Raw genomic sequence first — 22,393 nt, 5'->3', positions numbered from 1 at the left:
GGAGTTTATTTTTGCAAGGAAATGTGCCATGTGAGCATGCTAGTGGACAGAGGTGTAAGGGTGGTGATGAGGAAGAAGGAAACACTGAAGATGTTCAGTAGAGGGCAGGGAGTGCAAGAATAAGTGAAGACTTCTGATTCTGGTCAAGACAGAGTAACTAGAACTGGCTTACCCTCCCACCTGAAATAACCAAAAGGGGGGAACAAAACACAGACAAGATATATAAAACAGTTTTTAAGAAAGTAAATATCAAGCAACAAGGGTTAGTAATCCCTGAGAGATGAGAAACAAATGAGATGAGCCCCACAGTTGCCCCAGCCTACTGCCTCAAGACTGTTCCCAGGCCATGGCACAGCTCCAGTGGGAAGTGAGGTGGAGCTCAGTGGACTCCCTGCATTGAGGGGATAGAGCTGAGAGCTGGAGAGACTAGGGCAGCTAGAGTTCCTAGGACACAGTACTGGAGAGGACAGACTTGTACAGAGAGAGAACCCTAGAGATCTGTAGAGGGTCTCCTTTGAGTATGTGTCATAGTATTCATTGCATGCACATGAGGAAACTACTCAAGGCTAGCAAAAGAACCATCTGAAAGGGCTAGAGGGAACAGTGCCTGGTGTTCACACAGGACTGAGAGTTATGCCTGTTACCACAAGCCAGATTGGAAAAGTCACAATTCACGAGGTAGTGGGTCGAGTACTAAGGAAGGTTTTGCCTTAGGAATCAGCTCTAAGCTGAGCACTGCCCTAGACGCATGTAGCAAATCATATTAATAAGACAAAAGGCTCAAACAGTTTCCTAGAAACTTTAATACACCCCAGAACAAAGCTGTGTAAGATTTACAGAAAGCAAAATTATCCAGCACTTAAGGTAAAATTCACAATGTCTGACATTTAATCAAAAATTACCAGGCATGCAGAGAGGCAGGAAGACATGATTCATAATGAGAAGAATAACCTGTGAATTGAAACTGACTCATAACTGTCACAAAGATTAGAATTAACAAAGAAGGACATTAAAACTGTTATTATAAAAGTATAGACATGCAAAATATCTAAAAAACCATATACAAATTTTAGTGGTGAGCACTACAATATATGAGATGAAATATATACCAGATAGGATTAATGACAGATTAGACATTGCAGAAAAAAGATTAATGACCTTGACGGGCATTAGCATTCGGGACTACTCACAGTAGAGAGAGAGGAGAAAATGGAAAATGCAAAGAGCAGTAGTGACCTGTGGGACAACTCCAAGTCACCTAATATATGGCAACACCTAACTTTGAATCTATCAAGGTGAGGCGGTGGAGAAAGGGACAGAAAAAAATATTTGAAGAAATGATGGCTGAAATGTTTTCAAACTTGAAGATAAACAACAAATCCAAGAAGCTCATTGAACCCCAAGCACAAGAGATATGAACAAAACTACACCAAGTTACATCCTAATAAAATTACTAAAGCCAGTGATAAGAGTGTGATGGTTAATTTTATGTGTCAACTTGGCTGGGCCACAGTTCTCAGGTATGTCGTCAAACATTGTTCTGAATATTTCTGTGAGTGCGTTTTTATGTGAGATTAAGATATAAATCCGCAGCCTTTGAGTAAATTTCTTTATATAATGTGGTTGGGCCTCATCTAACCAGTTGAAGGATTGAATAGAACAAAAGACTGACTTCCCCAGAGCAAGAAGGAAATCTGCACTGGGTGGCCTTGGGACTTGAACTGGAGCATCAGCTCTTTCCTGGGTCTCCAGTCTACTGACCTACCCTGCAGATTTTGGACTTGCCAGCCTCCATAGTATTATGAATCAATTCCTTGAAACATTTTTCTGTGTATACACACATCCTATTGGTTCTGTTTCTCTGGAGAATGCCGAGTAATACAAAAAGGAAATCTTAAAAACAGAGAAAAGATGTTACACAGAAACAAAGATAAGAGTGACATCAGATTTCTCACTGCAAACGATGCAAGGGAGAAGGCAATGGAGCACACCTTTAAAGTACTGAAGGGAAAAATAATTATCAGCCTATATCCAACAGAAGTATCTTTCAAAAAGAAACTCAAAATAAAGCCTTTTTCAGACATTAAAAAAGTGAAAGAATTTATTGCTAGCAGACCAAAGTTATAAGAAAATGCTAAAGGAAGTTTTTCAGGCGGGAGAAAAATGATTACAGATGGAAATCTGGATCTATACAAAGCAAAGTAACAGAATGGTGACTACATGGATAATTATATAAGATTTAGTTCTTATTTAAATCTCTTTATAACTGTTTAAATAAAAACAGTATGTTGTGGAGTTTATAACATGTAAAAGTAAAATGCATGAGAACAATAGAATAAAAGTCATAGAGGAAAAAGGGAAATATACTATTGTTGGGTTCTTATATGTGAAGTAGTTTAATAACACTTGAAGGTAGACTATGATAAGTTAAAGATACACTATAAACCCTAAAGCAACCACTAAAATAACAAAAGAAAGTGTGAGAGCCAATAAGGCAACAAATAAGATAAGATGGAACTATAAAAAATAATTAATCAGAAAGAAGGCAGGAAAAAAGGGAACAAGAATATATGGGACAAGTAGAAAACAAGTAGCAAGGTGTTAGCACTCAAACCTGACCATCAGTCATCAAATTAAATGCAAATGGTCTAGACTCCTCAATTAAGAGACTGAGAATATGATTAGATTAAAAAAACAAGACCCAACTATATGCTGACTTTAAATATAAAGACACAAATAGATTAAAAGTAAGAAGATGGAAAAAGATACGTTATGCCGATAGGCATAAGAAAGAGTAAAAAGAAAGTTGGAGCGGCTATATTAATATCAGACAAGGTAGACTTTGGAGCAAAGAACAATACTGGGGATAAAGAAGTTCATTTCATGATGATGAAAGAGTCTTTGAATCAGAGGACATAACAATGCTAAACATTTATGTATGTAATAACTTCAAAACTACACATAGCAAAAACTGACAAAACCCACAATTGTAGTCAGAGATTTCAGTACTCTCAATTATTGATAGAACACGTAGGAAGAAAATAGAGGTAGTAGACTTGAACAACACTATCAGCCACCTGGACCTGATTAACATGTATACAACCCTCTACACAACAGCAGCAGAGAACCTTCTCAAGTGCATTTGTAACATTTACCAAATAAGACCATATTTGAGGACATAAAACAAGTTTCAATAAATTTAAAAGTATTCAAACTACAGACCACATGGAATTGAATTAGAAATCAAGACCATCTCTGGAAAAGTCCCCAAATATTTGGAAACTAAAGTACTTCTAAATAACCCATGGGTCAAATAAGAAATCAAAAGAGAAATTGTAAAGTATTTTATACTGAATGAAAATACAACACATCAGAATTTGTGGGATGTCTCTAAAGCAGGACTGTGGGGGAAATTCATAGCTCTGAACCCCTGGATTAGGAAAGAAGGCCCTCAAATCAGTGACCTCAACCTCCACCTTAAGGAACTAAAAGAGACGGACAGGTCAAACCCAAAGTAAGCAAAAGAAAGGAAATAATAAGGATCAAAGTGGAAATCAGTGGAATAGAAAAACAGTAGAGAAAACTCATTAGATCAAAAGCTGCTTCTTTGAGAAGATCAATAAAGCTTAAGAAACTCTAGCCAAACTGATCAGGGAAAAAAAAAATCAAAGATGACACTAATTTATATTATCAGGAATGAGAGAGATTACATCAATATAGAGTCTATAGATATTAAAAGTATTATAGAATATTATGAACAACTTCATACCAGTAAATTTGACAACTTAAATGGATGAATTACTTGAAAGACAAGTTATCAAAGCTCATTCAAGAAGAAATAGAAAGCCCAGATCTATAGTTATTAAAGAAATTGAAATTATAGTTTTTTAAGAAAAAGAACTTGAAGTTTAGTTGGCTTCACTGGTGAATTCTATCAAACATCTGAAGTAATAATGCCACTGCTACACAATATCTTTCAGAAAATTGAAGGAGGAGGGAAGACTTTCCAACTCCTTCTATAAGACCAGCAAGTTTAATGTCAAAACCAGATAAAGACATTGCAAAAAAACTATATACCATATCCCTCATGAACATAGATACCAAAAATATAAACAAAAATCTTGCAAATCAAATCTTAAAGTAGTATATTTTTAATAGGATAATGTGTCATGACCAAGTAACATTTATCCCAGGAATACAGGGTTGGTTTCATGTTCAAAAATCAGTAAATTTAATTTACAATATTAATAAGCTAAGAAAAGAAAACCATGTGATCATCTCAAGAGATGCAAACAAAAAAACAAAAAACATTGATTTCTGATAAAAACTCACCAAAATAGGAACAGAGGGAATTTCCTCAACTGTTAAAGGTCATGTATGAAAACCCTATAGCTGTTGTCATACTTAATGATGAAATACAGAATTTATTCCTGGTCTGATTAGGAATAAGACATGGATGTTTGTTCTCACCGCTTCTGTTCAACATTGTAGTAAAGATTCTGGCCAGTGCATTGGACAAGAAAAAGAAATAAAAGTTTTCCAGGAATAAGTAAAACTTTCTTGGTTTGCTGATGACAGGATCATCTATGTAGAAAATTTGATGGGATCTACAACTTTATACCAACAAATTAGTGATGGCTAATGTGAATTTAGATCTGATAGTTTTGGAGATCTGAAAATTTGGAGGATAGCTTTGATCATTAGTTTGGAGAATGTTGTCTATAAGAGTAGAAGCAGATAGAGTGGTGGACAAATGTGTTGAATTCATTCAGATAGATAAGCAAATGCCCTGAAAGTTGGTAGATGGAAATGCAAAGGTCGACACAGAAACAGATGTCACAACTTTAGCTGGGAAGTTATTAAGAGGTGAGTATGGTAAAGCGGTAAAAGCATTATAAGGAAGCAAAGCTTGTCCTGGCTGGCCCTGATGAGGGAAGGAAAAGCTCTGTTTGCTAGTATAAGAAGGAAGGAAAAGCGGGTAAGAAAATGTTGGCGGCTAGAGAAGACTTTTCTTAACAAAGGTGAGGTTCCCTGTGATTCATTGAGAGGGCTTTGCAAGGATAAAGGCAGGGCAGAGTTGGGCATGAGGTGCAAAGAGAAGAGAAGGGGTAGATGCTTGTTGGTTGAGTCTGTATGATTATTGTAGCTAATGAAGGTGGGCAAGAGGTTGGAGAAACTAATTAGTGGTGACAGAGGAGGGGTGGAGGCAGAGGAGAACCAAGCAGGCTGATTTTAGTTATCAGTGGACCCACAAAACCCAGTCCTCACCAGAGTTCCAGACGGACATTGCCAGCCTGTTCAAACTCAACTGCCGGCTCCTTTTTGTTGTGTATGTATGCAGCTGAAGAAGAACAAAGGAGGTAAAAGGAAGGTCCTAAAATAAATGACAAAACCCAATGGCAAGAAAAGGTAACTAGAAGAAATGAGGAGGTCAGAAAGCCACATGTGCATGTGAACATTCAATGTGAGGACGGGAGAATAGCTGAAGGAGGTCCTACGGAGAATAATGTACAAAGTGAACGAGCAAGGGAGCTAACTACATAAAAGTTTAGAAGGACTGGAAAGCTAAGATTAAGATGACAAATGTAAGTAAAAGCAATGCTGTTGAGAAGTATTTCTATCAGATATTACAGATAAGAGTTTATGACAGTCCCATTTAGAGAATTCAGTCACGTTCACAAGTAGTGTCTAGAATCTAATTGATTAATTAAGCTAAGTCCACAAAGGTATTCAGGAAAAGAATTAATGGCAAACAAATAAATGGAAAGGTTTGGCTTTACAAGAAGTTCAACTTTACTAGAAAATAAATAAGAAAATGTTAATTTTATACCTAAATTTACCAAAACGTGTGTTGACCGTTTTTTTTTGAAAGAAGTTATTCATATAAATTAAAGGTTACCAAAATATTTACATCCCTTGGCCTAATAAGCGTGTCACTAAGAATTTCCATTAAGTGTGTAATTTCAAAGAAACTATGAACAAACTGATTCCTTGCAACATTTTGTATAACTAAAACTTTAAAGTAATTTAAATGTCCTATATTAAAGGAATTTGTTAATTAACTCGTGGTACATCAGTTGAAATGATCATATATTGGAAAACACGATCTTCTGTCAAGGAAAATTAAATTTACATTCATTTTGAAAATTAAACCTTGCAAAACTATGCTTTTGAATCAAAAATGGGAAAAAAAAACGTAAAAAGTAACTATGGGCTTTGTTGGTATGGTCGAATTATGTGTGAAATTTTATTCTCTTAAATTATTTCTCTATTTTATAATGTTTTGATAATATAAAGCCAATTAAAAATGAAATATTTGTTGGAAGAGTTTGGAACAGTTGAAAAGATACACTGAGAATTAGTTCCTTAAAATGAAAACATGACACACAAGGGTATGTCTATCCATTTCAGCAAGGCAAGAATGTCAGCCTTTTCTTCAGAAGTAAAGGGAATACAGACTTTATTGGATTGTTAACTTCAGCAGTCTTTTACTTTGACATAATTTTAAAAAGATACTTAAATTGTCAAAACTCAAAGGGCCAAGAAGTCCTGAAAAGAGCAGGTCTTGCTGATAGAGGAAAAAAATTGAGTAGCTTACACATTGGTCTAGAAACAAAAGTGAACTTTGTCCAGAGTGAATTCCTTGACTGTATATGCCCAAAGAATTTGTTGATAAAAGGGATTGTTAACCTGTAGATTACACAATATTCGCTTTTTTTTCTTTTTAAAACAGAGGAATGGAGTCTAAAGGTTTAGGATAATATATTGTTGTAACATAGAGAACAATCTAGAGAAAATTGAACACTTGGAATTGAAAAAGGTTGAAAAATCTCTTCTAGGGATATATATTACCATGTTTGAAAATTTGTCAAGTGATATGTCAGTCAGTTAAAATAGAAAACAATTATGGTAATTTGAAAGAAATACAGAAAAGTTTATGAAAATTTGAATCAGACATTTTAATAACTTTAGTATTAGCTGCATACACGTTAAGAAGAAATAAGTTAGAAAGTCGAATTTGGTATCTGCTAAAGAATTGTGTTTTATAAATGCTGGTAGATTAAATTTCCTTTTATGATGTTGAAATGATATTTAGAAGAATTTCGCTGGACCATTGTCCAAACATCACAAAACTAACGCATAAATCATGTCCTTGGTCCAAGTCAAGGCCACCAGATCTGTGGAATGTCTTTCCCTTTAGCAGTTCTTAGAGTGACCCAGGAATGTCAGAAGCACACACCGAGTACCTGTGTACATGTGTGCAGGCTTGTGTATGTGTTGCAGGGGAAGGGGGGAGGTTGGTCTGTAGGTCCAAGCGAAATAGTCCTGTGTTCCACACAATGAATAAAAATAGACTAACCTCCCTCTGAAACCTAATTTTGTTACGATTCCAGTAATGCTTTCCCCGCATAAAAAATTTCAAATCCATCTCCCTTGTATCACAGGCTTTTTTGGATTTAAGGACTAAAAGACAAAAGCTGAAAGTCTATGCAAACAATTATTTCCCCAAAGAGTTGCTAAGTCATATATTTATTAAAATTTGTGGGGTTAAATCTTAGGGGAGGTTTCAGTCTTACTAATGTAGCTTAAATAGGCCAGGAAAAAATGACTACGTAACTTAGGCTTCAGCCATCAAATTGTTTGAATGGAGTCGGGAGACCTACCCCTGAGGCCTTCAGCCAAATACTGGAGGCCATTGATGGTTGACTCAGTTGTTACTGTTATTTCCTTCTCCTTGTTTAATATAAATAATGGAATCCTAACATTAGAGGAAACTTTAAAAAGCTAATCTAGTCCACTCATTTTGCAGATGAGGGATTCAAAGTCAAGAAAAAGTAGCTGGATAAAAAGAAACGAAATTGAGCTGTTTGTAATGAGGTGGATAGACCTAGAGTCTGTCATACAGAGTGAAGTAAGTCAGAAAGAGAAAGACAAATACCGTATGCTAACACATATATATGGAATTTAAGAAAAAAAAAATGTCATGAAGAACCTAGGGGTAAGACAAGAATAAAGACACAGACCTACTAGAGAATGGACTTGAGGATATGGGGAGGGGGAAGGGTAAGCTGCGACAAAGCGAGAGAGAGGCATGGACATATATACACTACCAAACGTAAGGTAGATAGCTAGTGGGAAGCAGCCGCATAGCACAGGGAGATCAGCTCGGTGCTTTGTGACCACCTAGAGGGGTGGGATAGGGAGGGTGGGAGGGAGATGCAAGAGGGAAGACATATGGGAACATATGTATATGTATAACTGATTCACTTTGTTATAAAGCAGAAACTAGCACACCGTTGTAAAGCAATTGTACTCCAATAAAGATGTAAAAACATAAAAAATAAATAAAAAAAAGAAAAAAGTGCCTGGTGAGTCTAAGAGCTGTGACAGGGTTTTAGGACAGTGCTCTTGTTCCATCAGCTCACTGACTTCCTGAGAAGAGCGTCGGAGGATGCTTATTTTTTCGAAGAAGGAACAGAGCGAGCACACTGTCATGGCTGAGTCAGTTGGACATTTTCCCTCCCCTCCTGAGTTCCTGGTTTTATTAATAACGTCTTTAAAAAAGTACTCTCTAAACTCATACTATTATTTTTACTCCATTAATAAGGAAATGTAGTATAGACCTGAGAACACAAGAATCAAAATAGATTCCTTGTGTTGGATTATTTATAAATACGAGGGAAAATAATTAGTGGGATTATTAGGTATGTGTGTATTTTTTCCAGTCAGCTCCACCGTTATTTAGGTTCAAAATTGGAAATTTTGAATCCATCATCTTGTTGGTATGTGGAAGAGGTGCTATAGTGTGGAGCTCTGGTGGACTCAGGTGATGAGACCTGAGTTCAGGTTTTAAATACAGCATTTAGTACTTTTGGCTAGGCACTTAACCCTTCTAGACTTCACTTGCTTCCTGGAACAGTAGTTAGTTCATTAAGTTAAGGATGGTCGTAACAGCTAAAATACAGTCGTCGCTTGGTATATGAGGGGGACTGGTGACCACCTTCCCCTGCAACGGATACCAAAATTTGAGGATGCTCAAGTCCTTTATATAAAAATACAGTATTTGCATGTAACCTACACACATCCTCCCATATGCTTCAAATCATCTCTAGATTACCAATAATACCTAATACAATGTAAATACAATGTAAATGGCCTGGGCACAGCAAATTCAAGTTTTGCTTCTTGGAATTTTCTGGAAATTTTTTTCCCAAATATTTTCGGTCTGTTTGGTTGAATATGTGGATGCAGAACCCTCGGATATGGAGGGCTGACTAAATATAAACCCTTAGCACAGATCTTTAAACAAATATTGAGATCCTATTATGACCAAGCACTGGCATACAAGATACACTGTACACTGTATCTCTATTACGAATCCTTGCAGTCTAGCTGGGGAACAAACATAAAACAAGTAAATAAACTGATATGTAATTAGAACCGTGAAAGTCATGTAGGAGAAATGCTGAGTGCCCCAAGCACACAGATCCAAAAAAACCAACCTATTTCAGGAACACCAGAGAAGGCCTGCCTGACAAAGTGAAGTTCTGATACCACCTGAAGGGTAAAGAGTTTGCCAGAAGGGCAAAGTATACACACTTTTGGAGCAGTAGGTGCAAAGGCCCTGAGATGGAAGGAACATGGCTTGTTTTAGGAACTGAAGAATATAAATGAGGGGGAGATGGTACCAAATAAGCCTAGGGAAGGAAAGGGGAACCAGATCAGGTAGGGCCTTGTTAGGTGTTTCAAACTATACCTTGAGTAGTGAGAAGGTATTAGACCCTTTTAAGTAGGGGAATGATGTAAACAGAAGTGCATTTCAGGAAATCACTTCTGCCAATGTGTGGGGATGACTGAGGAGGCCAATAATAGAGGCAGAGTTTAGTTAGGAGGCTCACCACGTGGTGATGGTGGTGGCTTGACGAGAGTTGTGCTGTGAGGATGAAGAGAAGTAGGCTTTTTTTTTTTTTTTTTTTGAGGTACGCGGGCCTCTCCCGTTGTGGAGCACAGGCTCCGGACGCACAGGCTCAGTGGCCATGGCTCACGGGCCCAGCCTTTCCGCGGCATGTGGGATCTTCCCGGACCGGGGCACGAACCCGTGTCCCCTGCATCGGCAGACAGACTCTCAACCACTGCGCCACCAGGGACGCCCTCAGAAGTAGGCATTTTTGAGAACTATTTAGCAGGTGAAATTTAAAGGCTTTGGGGATTGGTTGATTGACTGATTGAGAGGAAAAGAAGTGTTAAGGAGGACCACAAATATTTAGTCTATAGAAGTCCTCAATAAATGTTTTGATTGCTTCTTCAGCAACTCTTATTTTTACCACTGCTTTCATAATATATCTGAACTTGAGGCCGCACCTGATTTTGATTGGGAGAAAGCATTCAGTGATTATTTGATGACCATTAGTATTCTGAATTTTTAGTTTTATTTATTTAAAAACAAAACACTTTATAGCACTGATTACCTTCTGTTTTCATTTACAGCTGAGGAAACTGAGGCACAGAGGAATTAAGTAACTTGCTCAGAGTCAGACAGTTAATAATGGTAGAGCAGAATTTGAACCCAGACATTCTTACTGTAGAGCCCATGCAATCCAGTGATTTTCATTCCTCAAAGCAACCCTTTGAGAAAGGTATTTTGATGGATTGACCTTTGTAACCCTACTAAATATTAATTTCCCTTCTTGACCTCATCCAACTCAGTGTAAAGGAATAAAATACAATTGATCTGATGGTTGCCCTTCTTGATTGCCCTTCTGGTGAACTGAAAATGTGTCTTTACATTTTAAGTCTTTTTAATCCTTGCAAACAGAATGACTAAAATAGAAAAATATTGTTTCTCTTCCATAAATAGTACATTCTCTTATTTTCTGGACTGATTATCTAGGCTTCATCCTCTGAACATTAATTACCACAGCTATATTGTAAAAATAATACAAAGACAGCAAAGTGGAAGACTGCATATACCTTTGCAGTATAAATCTAGCCACATATGTTCTGTGTGAAGAGAAAACATTTATGAGTATTCTGCAGGAACATTTATATGCCTATAAATAACATTGCTAGGTTACTTTGCTTAGAGTGAACATTGGACGACATTTTTGTAGTCAATTTATTATGAAGTCTGTGTAAGGATTCAAAATTCAAAACCTGCCTGTTGGATCAATAAATTTCAAAAGTTGTATTTTGCATATGGGTGTGGTAATTTCCAGAAGGATATTTCTTCCCTCTGGGTGCCTGCATATTGTCAGCTTTTAAGAATCAAAACAGATGAAATATTGCTGATGTGCTCCATAACTATTTCTTTTTCAAAGTTGGGGTTTGTCCCATTTCTCTGGAAAATCCATACTTGGGTTGTCCTGAACCTAACCACTAATAGACTGTTTAGCACTTACATAGTGTTTTCGTTTTCAGGATTTCACAATCATTGCCTTTTGATCCATGTAACACCCCTGTGTGGTAGGTAGATACAGTCAAGCATCCAAGTCTCCTGTGGGCGAATTTCATTGCCAGCAGGAGTATTGTGATTGACGCTGAGTTTCCGTAATTTCCCAGAGGCCAGACACCTGGAGAGGCTTTCCTGCAGACCCAGGTATATGCCGGTATGTCAGCCACATGAAGCTGCCCCCTACTCCTGCTATCTTACTAAGATTCAGTGACTGCACGCACCGTTAATCATAGTGCTACGCCCACTGTGTCAGTCTGTATTAAACCCACATAGGAAGGGTATGTTTTGGAAGGTTCTCAGAGAGCCCAATGAACATTTACGTTCTGGACAACAAACTTCAACAGTTTACACTTCCATCACTCCAACAAAGGTACTTTTCATTCAGTGATAACATTTATGGCTCCAACTAAATACTTCGTTAATGAGCACCAGCATTTCTGTCTTGAGTCTGTAATATATTCAGGCAGGCAGAAGATATGTGTACCTAATGATTAAATCGTCAACAACATGGCATCCACTGAAATAGAACGTCGGCAGTCTTGTATTTTGTGCTTATTTGTACCAGGCACTGTGATAAAGATAACACATGCATTATCGCATCCTCATAACAACTTTGTGACATAGTTACTATCATTCCCAGTTTACAGACGATGAAAGCCAAGGCTGGTAAGTTGCCCACAGTAAGAGCTTATTAAAACCTAGTTCTGTCTGACTCCAAAGTCACTTTTTAACCATTACATGATACTCACTGCCTTAAGTAGAAGGTAATATATAAAATCTTAAAGCTCTGGGACAGTATACAACAGGGGAGTGGTAATAATAGGCTGGAGTATAATAAGGCACATTTTAACGTGTTTTGTAATAAAGTAAAGCAAAACCATGTAAAAGAATTGTTCTTATACACGTTGTACTTTATATCTTTTTACCTTTCTAGGCACCCATCATAACTTGCTTCAGTGAAAGTATTTGTCTGTTTTCCCTTTCACCCTGTTGATAATTTCTTGAAAAGGGGACCGTGTCTTATTTATCTTGTAATTGTACATATCAAATAATGCTTAAAACCTTAAATTGATTGGGTGCTCGGAAATTACTGAATAAATTAACTATTAAAAATTAGTAGAGCTTTTAACTGAAAAAGAAGTACCTGTATATGCAAAGTATTCAAATGAAACAAAAGAATCTCCCTTCTATTTAAGACCTCCAGAAGAAGACTCTCAGTTCTCCCAAGAGTCATTACATGTTCCAGTTTCTTGTGGATCATTTCAGAAATATTTAGTGTATATATTTGTGTGTGTGTCTGTGTATAGGTAAACGCACACTCACATATGTCACACCTGAATTGATTGACTTAGATGATGATAATTAAGTCCTAAATACAGAATTAATCATAGTACTATACTCTGAATATACTTTTATAATAGAAGTCATTTATTACATGCATTATAAAATGCATAAATGGGTAATTATGATTGTACTTTTAAGAAAAATTTATGTATGACTTTAACCATGTCCTTGAAAGAAAACGCTAACATAAATACTATGTAATTCAATATAAGATAGTTATAATTTTGATACCTTAGTCTCTAGGGTTGCTAAGTTATATGTGAGGGAAGATTAACCTTAGGAATTAGATGCAAAGGTCCTGATAGATTTAATATTTTCTTTGAAGTTTCTCTATACTTCCAAGTGTCTTTCTCGCAACTGATAAAATTTACAAAGTGGCATTATGTATTAAAGAATGAGGCAATATTTTGAAGAAAAGGGTTATATTTTGCTGTAACATACAACTGTTTTGCAAAACGGTAGAAGATAATACTGGGTTAACCGTTTGTCTTGGAAATTATGTGTTTCTGGTGTAAATATGAACTATGAAAAAGAACTCTTAATCTGCCTAAAAAAGAGCATTTGAGCATTTTATACATTTTTAAAACTTAAGTTGCTAATTCTTTCTTTTCTGTTTTCTAATTGTAGGTTTTAGTATAAAAGCAGTGCCATTCCAGAATGCCATCTTGAATGTAAAAGAACTTGGAGGTATATCATTTAAGATCACTTATATGTCTGGCTCTAGCTTTTACTAAGTTCATATTAATGTGTTACATATAATTAAAACATGATGATGATGTATTATTCTCAGAGGTGGTTCATTTTTACCTTTTCTCTTGATAATACATTTCCTAGAAATATTTCCTTTTCTTTATATATATTTTAAAGGTAGTTGAAGAGTTCTAAGTAACATAAACTTTGTTTTGTGTGGTTTAAAGAACTACACTACTAATGCCATTTCATACACTGTACTCTTTGGTTTTACTTAGCTAATGAAATTTATTCTTCAATGAACAAAATGAAGAGAGTTTTAATATAATCATAAAAAATAAGCTATGTGTTATGCAGGGCAGAGAACTGTATTTTAGCGTAGTTTGTATTCATACTGCAGGTTTTATTGTATTAGATCTTTTTAGAATGTATTTGTTCCGATAATAAATCTTTGCCAATAGGTTCTTTGCTGGTCAAGCACATTTATTGGCTAGGCTGCACCCCAAACTATACATCATTCAGTCTTTCATTACACTCTCTGTCTGGGGTTTTTTTTTGGTTGTGTTTTATGTCAGTCAGGGTCTTAACCCATGTAAATAGGTTAACAAAGAAATCAGTCAATTCAGTGAACCTACTAAATTCTCTAATGCCACAGGAAAATGGTAAGTGCTCTGGAGTTCAGTATAATATTGGTGAGTTTAATGACTTAGAAGAAAGTTCTCTTCCATCTCTTTAATCACTTTGTGATATTGACCTTACCCTGTGTTTTTTTTTAAGCTCATTCTGTGACCTATTTTTAGATTGATGAAATTGACACAAACCTTATGCCATCACAATAGTGTTTGATGCCTTCTTATTTTTATCTAATGATATATTGGCTGATCTTTTCAGGTGTGTGTTTTAAAGAGCTATATCCAGAACAGGTATACTTCTGTCAGTCTGTTTTATAGCTACCTTTGACTTTTACAGCATTAATATTTAAAATGAACCATGGTTGATAAATTCTGGTTTTTCTTTGATGTTGGTTTTGTCATTTTAACTGCAAAAATTATAAAACATGAATGTTCTTGTAATAGAATAATTTTTCTATGCAAAAATTTTAAGACTCTTCTTTTAGATTGAATATTTTAATATTACTTTGTGGCTTCAGAGGACATAGTGTAAACATCCACGGAATCAAAATGAATGGTTTGAGAATTCTATTATTTTTGAATATGGTTGATACTTAGTAAATGTATTATTACTAGGCTAGATGCAAAGTTTTTATTGAGTACCCTCCAGGTATACAAAACTGTTGATTAATTGATAAGGTGTTTATTATTGACGTTTAGTTGGATGATATAAATAATGGATGTATCTGGACAATTTTTAAAAAGCGAACACATCAAGGAATTTATTATAATCTTGACTCTGTGCCATTGAAAATCAGTACAATTCAGAAGATCACATTAGAGGACGGGGTGTATAAGGTGGGAATCTGTCTGTTCCCAAGGTTTAATTTTGCTGAAAGAACTGTGTGTACCCTGGCAATTGTTGAAATGGAAATTACAATGGAGCGGATACCATAGAGTTTGGTGGAAACGCTTTAGTTTGTGCCTCTTCCGTGATGTAATAGTTGAGGGATGTAGGTATAAGATAGAGCTTCAGGGATTGGGACCTATACATTAGTTTCAGGCTAGTGATGTGTGGTGTTTGGCGGGTGGTAATGAAGAGCAAATTCCTAGCTTAAGCACAGATTCTTCTTCCCCTGAACTTTACTAGCTGTTTTCAGTTGAGAGACTGTCTCAAGGAAAAGGTGATTTTCTGAGTAGAATCTAATTGTGTATCCTGTATTGTGTGCTCAGAGGCAAGCAGTGGAGGGAGTTCAATCCTTGACTTTTTACTCACTAATTCCTTTATCCAACAAATATTTTTTGAGGACCTACTCTGCATGGGGTAGGACTGGGCCCTAGGTCATGTCTCACCCAAGAATGCATGAAAAGTAGACTAACACACAGAGAGTATAGCTTTCCTGGGATTTAGAGTAAATCTTACATACCAAGAGGCTCGTCCCAATATAAGATATGCGGCATTTAGGGAGAATTATGACCTCCTAAAATCAGATTGTTTGAGAGGAGGTTGCTTGACCCAAGAATTTCTGAGTTCAAGAGGAAAGAGCTGAGAATTTTAAGATCAGGGTGTGAAGATGTGAAACAGCTATTTACCAGTAGAGAGTTAACTCAGAAGACAGGTTAATCAGAGTTCAATCAGGTTGTCAATCCAGGGGAAAACTATGAAATCGAGGGAGAAACTCAAGAAGATAGGTATAAAGGTAGGCAGATACTAAGAGCCCGAACTGTGCTGAAGTGCAGAATGCTCAGAAAGTTCTGCTTATCCTAGGGTTCATTCCCAAGATCGGCACGGCCCCTGTTCCTCCCTTCAAATTCCTTCTTCTACCCTTTCCAGATGGTTCCAAGACTTTCCATCACCCCCTTATCAACCTTAAGTTACATTTCTCACTTTTTAAAAATAGGAAGAGGCATGAACTTCTGTTCCTTATCTAGTAAGAAGAAATGGTTTAGAATGAAATAACAATGACTAATGGAGTTAAATTAAAAGAAAATCACTTTGGGTAGATCTTAATAACAAACTGTGTTTGCACACACACTGATAGATGGTTGTGTGTTTGTATATATGTACTACATAATTTGTGTTATGTATATATAGAAATAATTCTATGTTCTTATCAAATTTCTCTTCTATGAGGGTATTTCTTGTATCTTCCTCTTAAAATTTCCTATAAATCTTGGGCTTCCCTAGTGGCACAGTGGTTGAGAGTCCACCTGCCAATACGGGGACACGGGTTCGTGCCCCGGTCCGGGAAGATCCCACATGCCACGGAGCAGCTGGGCCCGTGAGCCATGGCTGCTGAGCCTGCGCGTCCGGAGCCTGCGCTCCGCAATGGGAGAGGGCACAACAGTGAGAGGTCCGTGTACGGCAAAAAAAAAAAAATTGCTGTAAATCTCGTTCACATCAATTTTCTCATATGGTCTTTTCCTGTTGTTCATGCAGTCATTCTAGCACAAGTATTTGTGTGTCAAGCATGATTCTAGGGGCTGGGAATAAATGATATTTAAAACATATCCCCTGTCTTCAAGGCACTCGTGGTTCAGGGATGGAGACATGCATGAAAAGAAATATTTGAAATTAATTTTTGAAAATGATGAAATTAAGGGGAAAGTAAGAATAAAGTAAGGGATGACTTACTATATCAAAGAGAGATATAGTTAGTCCAGCCTAGTGATATGATGAGTGAGTCCTGTTTTCACTATTTTGAGAATGACTTGCTCTCCTCAGCTTACCTGTCATACTCATCAGGCTGTACCGATTACTCCTGTCTTTATGTGAAATTAGAACTCTAAAATTTCCTATATTTTCTCTCCCCACACATTCTCATTTAATCTTTGCAACTTCATGCCTAGAGAATAGATGCTATTATTATCTCACAGATAATGAGACACAGGACACCTAGACACAGATCAAATGGCTTGATCAAAGTTATTTGGAGGAGGTATGGGAGTTGGTCTGAGCGCTTGCGCTTAATCAACATACTCTATACATAAAGCATTTTACCCAGGGCCCAGCACAAGAGAAGTGCTCCCATGTGTTGTCTGCTGATGCTTTTATCATTATTATATGAACAATTTGAAATCTTCACATGTTTGGATTATTTTCATTAACACTGTACTGATTAAACATGAACATCTTGCTCTTTGCTGAAAAATTCTAGGATGTCATCCCTTATTATTGCAACTGCTTTTATCATTCGTTTTCTGTCTTACTCCTTTATTTAGAGGTCTTTCTTTTTTTATTATTTTTATTTTTAAATTAATTTTTATTGGAATACAATTGATTTATAATGTTATGTTAGTTTCTGCTGTACAGCAAAGTGAATCAGTTATGCATATGCATAGGTCCATTCTTTCTTAGATTCTGTTCCCATATAGATCATTACAGAGTATTGAGTAGAGTTCCCTGTGCTATACAGTAGGTTCTTTTTCTTTTTTTTTTTTATTCTTTTTGGCTGTGTTGGGTCTTCGTTGCTGCGCGCGGGCTTTCTCTAGCTGCGGCGAGCAGGGGCTACTCTTCGTTGCAGTGGGTGGGCTTCTCATTGCACTGGCTTCTCTTGTTGCGGAGCATGGGCTCTAGGTGCATGGGCTTCAGTAGTTGTGGCGCGCAGGCTTCAGTCGTTGTGGCTCGCCGGCTCTAGAGCGCAGGCTCAGTAGGTGTGGCACACAGGCTTAGTTGCTCCGTGGCATGTGGGATCTTCCCAGACCAGGGCTCGAACCCGTGTCCCCTGAATTGGCAGGCGGATTCTTAACCACTGAGCCACCAGGGAAGCCCCTATCCAGTAGGTTCTTATTTAGAAGTCTTTCAAGTCAAACTTTTCTTCAGTTATGGTCTGACTCCAGTGCCCTCCCTCAGTGCTCCAGCACTTCCCTCTTCTGATTTCTTCAAGACTGCCTTCTGAAGCAGAGTCTTACCTTATTCAAGATAGTTTCCAAAACTTACAGAATCTTCCATAAACATGTCATTTTGATATTCTTTTATTTTTTCTAATTCAGTCAGTCAACAAATATTTACTGAGTACATATTATATGCTCAGGCTGAGTTCTAGAAAATGGTGGTGGTTATAGTGTTAAGACAAGCATAGTCCCTGAACAGACTGGCTAATGGACACAAGGGGAGACTCTTGATGTCTACTTAACTTCTCTCCTTGATTAAAGCCAAATATGACTTCTTATAGGCCTAAAATGAATTTCTAGGTTAATCCCTTCCATACTTGAAGGGATTTATTTTTAATAGCATCCAGCAAGGCTGAGTGTTAGTTTCCATCCTGACGAAGGACATTCTGTGGTATCGCTCAATGAACTTTTTTTCCCCTGCATATTCTTTAATTTGGAAAGGTTTTTTTTGTTTGTTTGTTTGAAACTAATCTAAATCCTTTCTCTTTTAGCTTTAATTGATTACTCTGCTTGTCTTGCTCTATTATTTTTTTATGGATGTTGTGCAAGACACCGTGCAGGATTTTGGATAGGCAGGTTAATCTTTCAAAGGATTTTCCTTCCTCCTGGTGACTTGTTTCAAAGCCCAGTCATTCTGCATGCTTCCAGGCAAGTCTACTTTCCTGTATCTCTGTTTCCTTATCTGTAAAATGTAGTAATAATAGTCCCTACATCATATAATCCTTGTGAGGACTAAATTAGTCAACGTAGGTCAAGTACTTAGAGACCACCTGGCCCATAGCTAACATTTTTGGAAGATTTGCTTTTATTATAATTATATCCTCACTCCCTCATACCCCGCAAAAACACCTTTCAATAAAGCCCTTTTACCCCAAGGTCTCTGAAAACAACACAGATCACATATTGATTGCTTTTTCTTTTTGTGGTCATGCCTCCCTCCCTCGTAGACAAGGTGATCTTTTCCTTCATTGCATTATACCTATTTAAACTGAAAAGTCACTGGGAAGGGACGTCACCTCGTTATGGTCTTGGGTAGCTGCCCAGCATATTTTTTGGCACTACATGTGTGTTAGTAGTAAATGTTTTTTCTCCCTTTCCACCTAATCACCTTTCTTTCTGTTTTCAGATTCCACCTGAAAAATCTCTTGTCTGTCATAGTACCTCTTAATTGCTTTCATTCTGTTTGGCTTATGTATTTTAACCACATTACTAAGGTAAGTGAAGCATTTGGCATTTAACTGAGTGGAAGCAGTGGTCACACTGCAGTGACATCACAGCTCTGATAATTTTTCATCTTAGAAATGTCCAGTTCTTAAATCTACGAACAGATTTTTATGCATTCATGGGTGTCTGTCTCTTGATTTTGAAATTTCATTTACAAATTGATAGAATCCAGAGAGGAAAATTTCGTTTCTTAACATGTTTCGTTTGTTACCACTTATTGATAGGCATCCAGACATCATCCTTTTTCTTTCTTGAACTGAATACTGGAACCATGGTTGGTTTGGCCAAATGACTTGTTTTCTTCCCTTAATATCCTAAGGAGTTATGTCTGAATTGTTTCCTCACCCCCTATCCTGGCCACCATCCCCACCCAATATACTCTTTGGCAGTCTTGTCTTCCCAGTTGACTTTGGGAAAGCAAAGAAATGTTAAAAAGCAGTTAGCTGTCTTTTACACTTCAGTATTCATTGCTGCTAGTTGTCAATCAAAAGGGAAGTTCATGAGGATTTTTGTTTGCACTTTATTTTCTTTTCTTTAGAGGAAGGAGGTGAGGGTCGTATGGAAAGTGCAAGTTGTGTTCATTTACCCATTTACTTCAACCCATGCAATAGTGACTGAATGATTTTTAAGGATTGTCAGCTAAGCCATTTTTTAAAGGTTGCTTCTTTCAGCAGCCAAGCTGTTATATGAAACAGATGTTGACTCTGTCCTGTTTCTTTGTTTGCCTGGAGGAATACGCCTCCTCATGCTGAAAGGTGCTGTTTCTTTGTATGCTGCTAGTTATCTCCGGGTGCTGTTAATCTGTCCAGGTTATTTGCATTTCTTAATTTCTCCAGAAACTGCACAGGGCAGACTTCTTAACAGGCAGCCCAGGGGGCACTGCTGCCTGCTTCTTGTAATTCCTGCTTTTTGTACCCAGGCCATTTGATGTCTTTCTCCAAAATAAAGCTTTCTTCCTTCAGAATCTTTTATTAAAACTTAATTTGGAGGGAATAATAGCTTTTTAATTTTTATCTGATGCATTCTCACTGTCCTTTGTATATTATGATTATTCCCTCTATATGGCCACTACTGCCTCCTATTAAAAAAAAATGCAACTAAATACCTATGAATTTAATATACTCACTGGCTCTGAAGGTCATGCTATACAACAAAGACAGAGGAGGAAACTCGACAATATAAACCAATAAATTGGTTGTATATTAGAAAAAGAATGAGTATAAGCAGACAGACCTGAAGAGGTTATTGTGGCCACATTGCTGTAAGAGACAAGTAGAATTGCCTACATTCTTTGCTGCTATAGGAGAAAGCAACTTGCCATTCGAAAACTGTTTTAGACATCTCCACGTGGGTTTCTATGGGAAAGGAGGCAAGAAACCATGACCCTGGCAAAGGAACATGGCAGCACAGAGGGGGGCCCCAAGTGCGGCCAGGTCCACAGAATACCTTAGGACCGTGCTTTGAGCTGAGTGACAGTCAGCTACATACAAGTAAATGTGCATGTTCTGTATCTGTTGTATAATTATAAGGAAAAAATGTGGTTCAGCAAGTAGAGTGTAGCCTCAAGACACTCTGTCCCCCTCTGCATTTGAACTTCTTGTTGTTGTTTTCTTATCTGTAAAATGTAAGTTTTAATAAATCATCACTATTTATTTCCCAAGGGATTGGGCTGGAAAAGAAAAGTTCAATTGCCTAAAGCACCTCAGAAGAGATGCTTTAAGAATAGACAGTGGTATTCCCACTAATTCTCTTTTTATAGTTGTGGATCCAGTGTAATATGTAATATTGAATGATCGAAACATCTTGATATAGTATTGTTTCCTTATCTAGGAAAAGAACCAGACCTTTCTGGAATGGGAACAGCCAGTTAACTCCTGGCTCCCTGAGCTGTGTACTTTCTCACTTAGGCTTAGGCTTTACTAGGGGAAATGATATTGGTATAAAGCCAAGTCACTTGGATGTGAGTTAAAAGGCCACAGCTATCTGAATTGGTTGAACAGGATCCCAGGGTGGTGGTGTTCAAGCGTTTTTTACACTTGCTAAGGGAAAACTCAGCCAAACAGTCAGCAGAGCCAAAGAAGTGAATCTAGGGGCCCAGAAATCTGTTACTGGCTGATGTAGACCTGACCTTAATTTTTGTTTTCTTCTGGAGAAGTGCCCTAGGAAATTTTTAAAAATCTGTCTTCCCAGTCATAGTTTAGTATAGCGCTTACAATTTGCTTTATAAGACTCTGTGTGTATATAGAACGTTCTAGAAACGAGTGTCCCAGACTTTTAAACTTCCCAGGCCCTGGCAGTAGGGTTCTCATGTGCCTCTGAGGTTGCTGCCTCACCACTGTTTCCTCTTTAGGGGCAATCAGGTCATTTCATGTCTTCTCACTCTGCCCAGCTTCCTCACAGAACATTTGTGTTGGGTTCTTAGCTTAACTTCTTATCCCTCACAGGGGAATAGGTATTTCTGTTTCTCCCAGGGGTTGCCATAATAGCAACTAATTTTCACTGTGTATTTGGTTTCAGTGTGATATTGCAACAACAGCACTGGAAGTCAAGAGACTAGTATTTTCCTCTAAAAAACAAGCCAGGGGACATTGGGCAAGGCATTTAACTTCTCCATTGCTGCTTTCTTTTCTAGCAGCTGAAGATTCTGATAACTGTTCTCCTCTTTGGTATAGCATAACTAGTTTATTTTTTTATATAAAAACATACAGTATCTACTTCGCATCAGCCTCTGGGAACCATAGAGACGGTCTCTAACAACTGTGCAGGACTATAAAGGATTATTTCCTCTATTTTCCTTTATCCCTGACTTTGTCAATTCTTTAGTTTTATTTTGTACAGTAGGCATTTTAATAAATCTCAAAGTTTTCTTTTTGCGTGGGTAGTGTGAGGCAGACCAAACATCCATAAAATAATAACTAATACTGACTTAACAAAGTTGCTATGACTGTGGTCTTTACTTTGAGAAGCACTATAGTCTGGTATGGGAAGTACTATAACAGTACAACATGCGATTAGGATCGTACAGAAAGGACAAGACATCACACAAAGTCTAAGGAAAGGAGCAGAAGAGATGAAAGTCATGGAGGTGACAGTGGACTTGGTTCAGTCTTGTCCTAGCATAAGCCAAGCCTACTGTCACCTCTTTGACTTTTGTCCCATCTGTTCCTAGGCTGTCTTT

At 37.3% G+C, this 22,393-nt stretch overlaps 1 protein-coding gene across 1 annotated transcript in view; it reads left to right on the top strand.

The window, feature by feature from the left end:
- Window positions 1-22,393, top strand: part of ARL15 (ARF like GTPase 15) — a 416,529-nt gene that overhangs the window by 139,273 nt on the left and 254,863 nt on the right. Inside the window, exon 3 of the mRNA XM_082650582.1 lies at window positions 13,424-13,483. Coding sequence (XP_082506708.1) covers window positions 13,424-13,483 — 60 coding nt within the window. The remainder of the gene's footprint in view (window positions 1-13,423; window positions 13,484-22,393) is intronic.

Source organism: Grampus griseus (assembly GCF_964374135.1).
Source record: "Grampus griseus genome assembly, chromosome: 3".
Lineage (NCBI taxonomy): Eukaryota > Metazoa > Chordata > Mammalia > Artiodactyla > Delphinidae > Grampus > Grampus griseus.
This window is presented reverse-complemented; position numbering and strand designations above follow the sequence as displayed.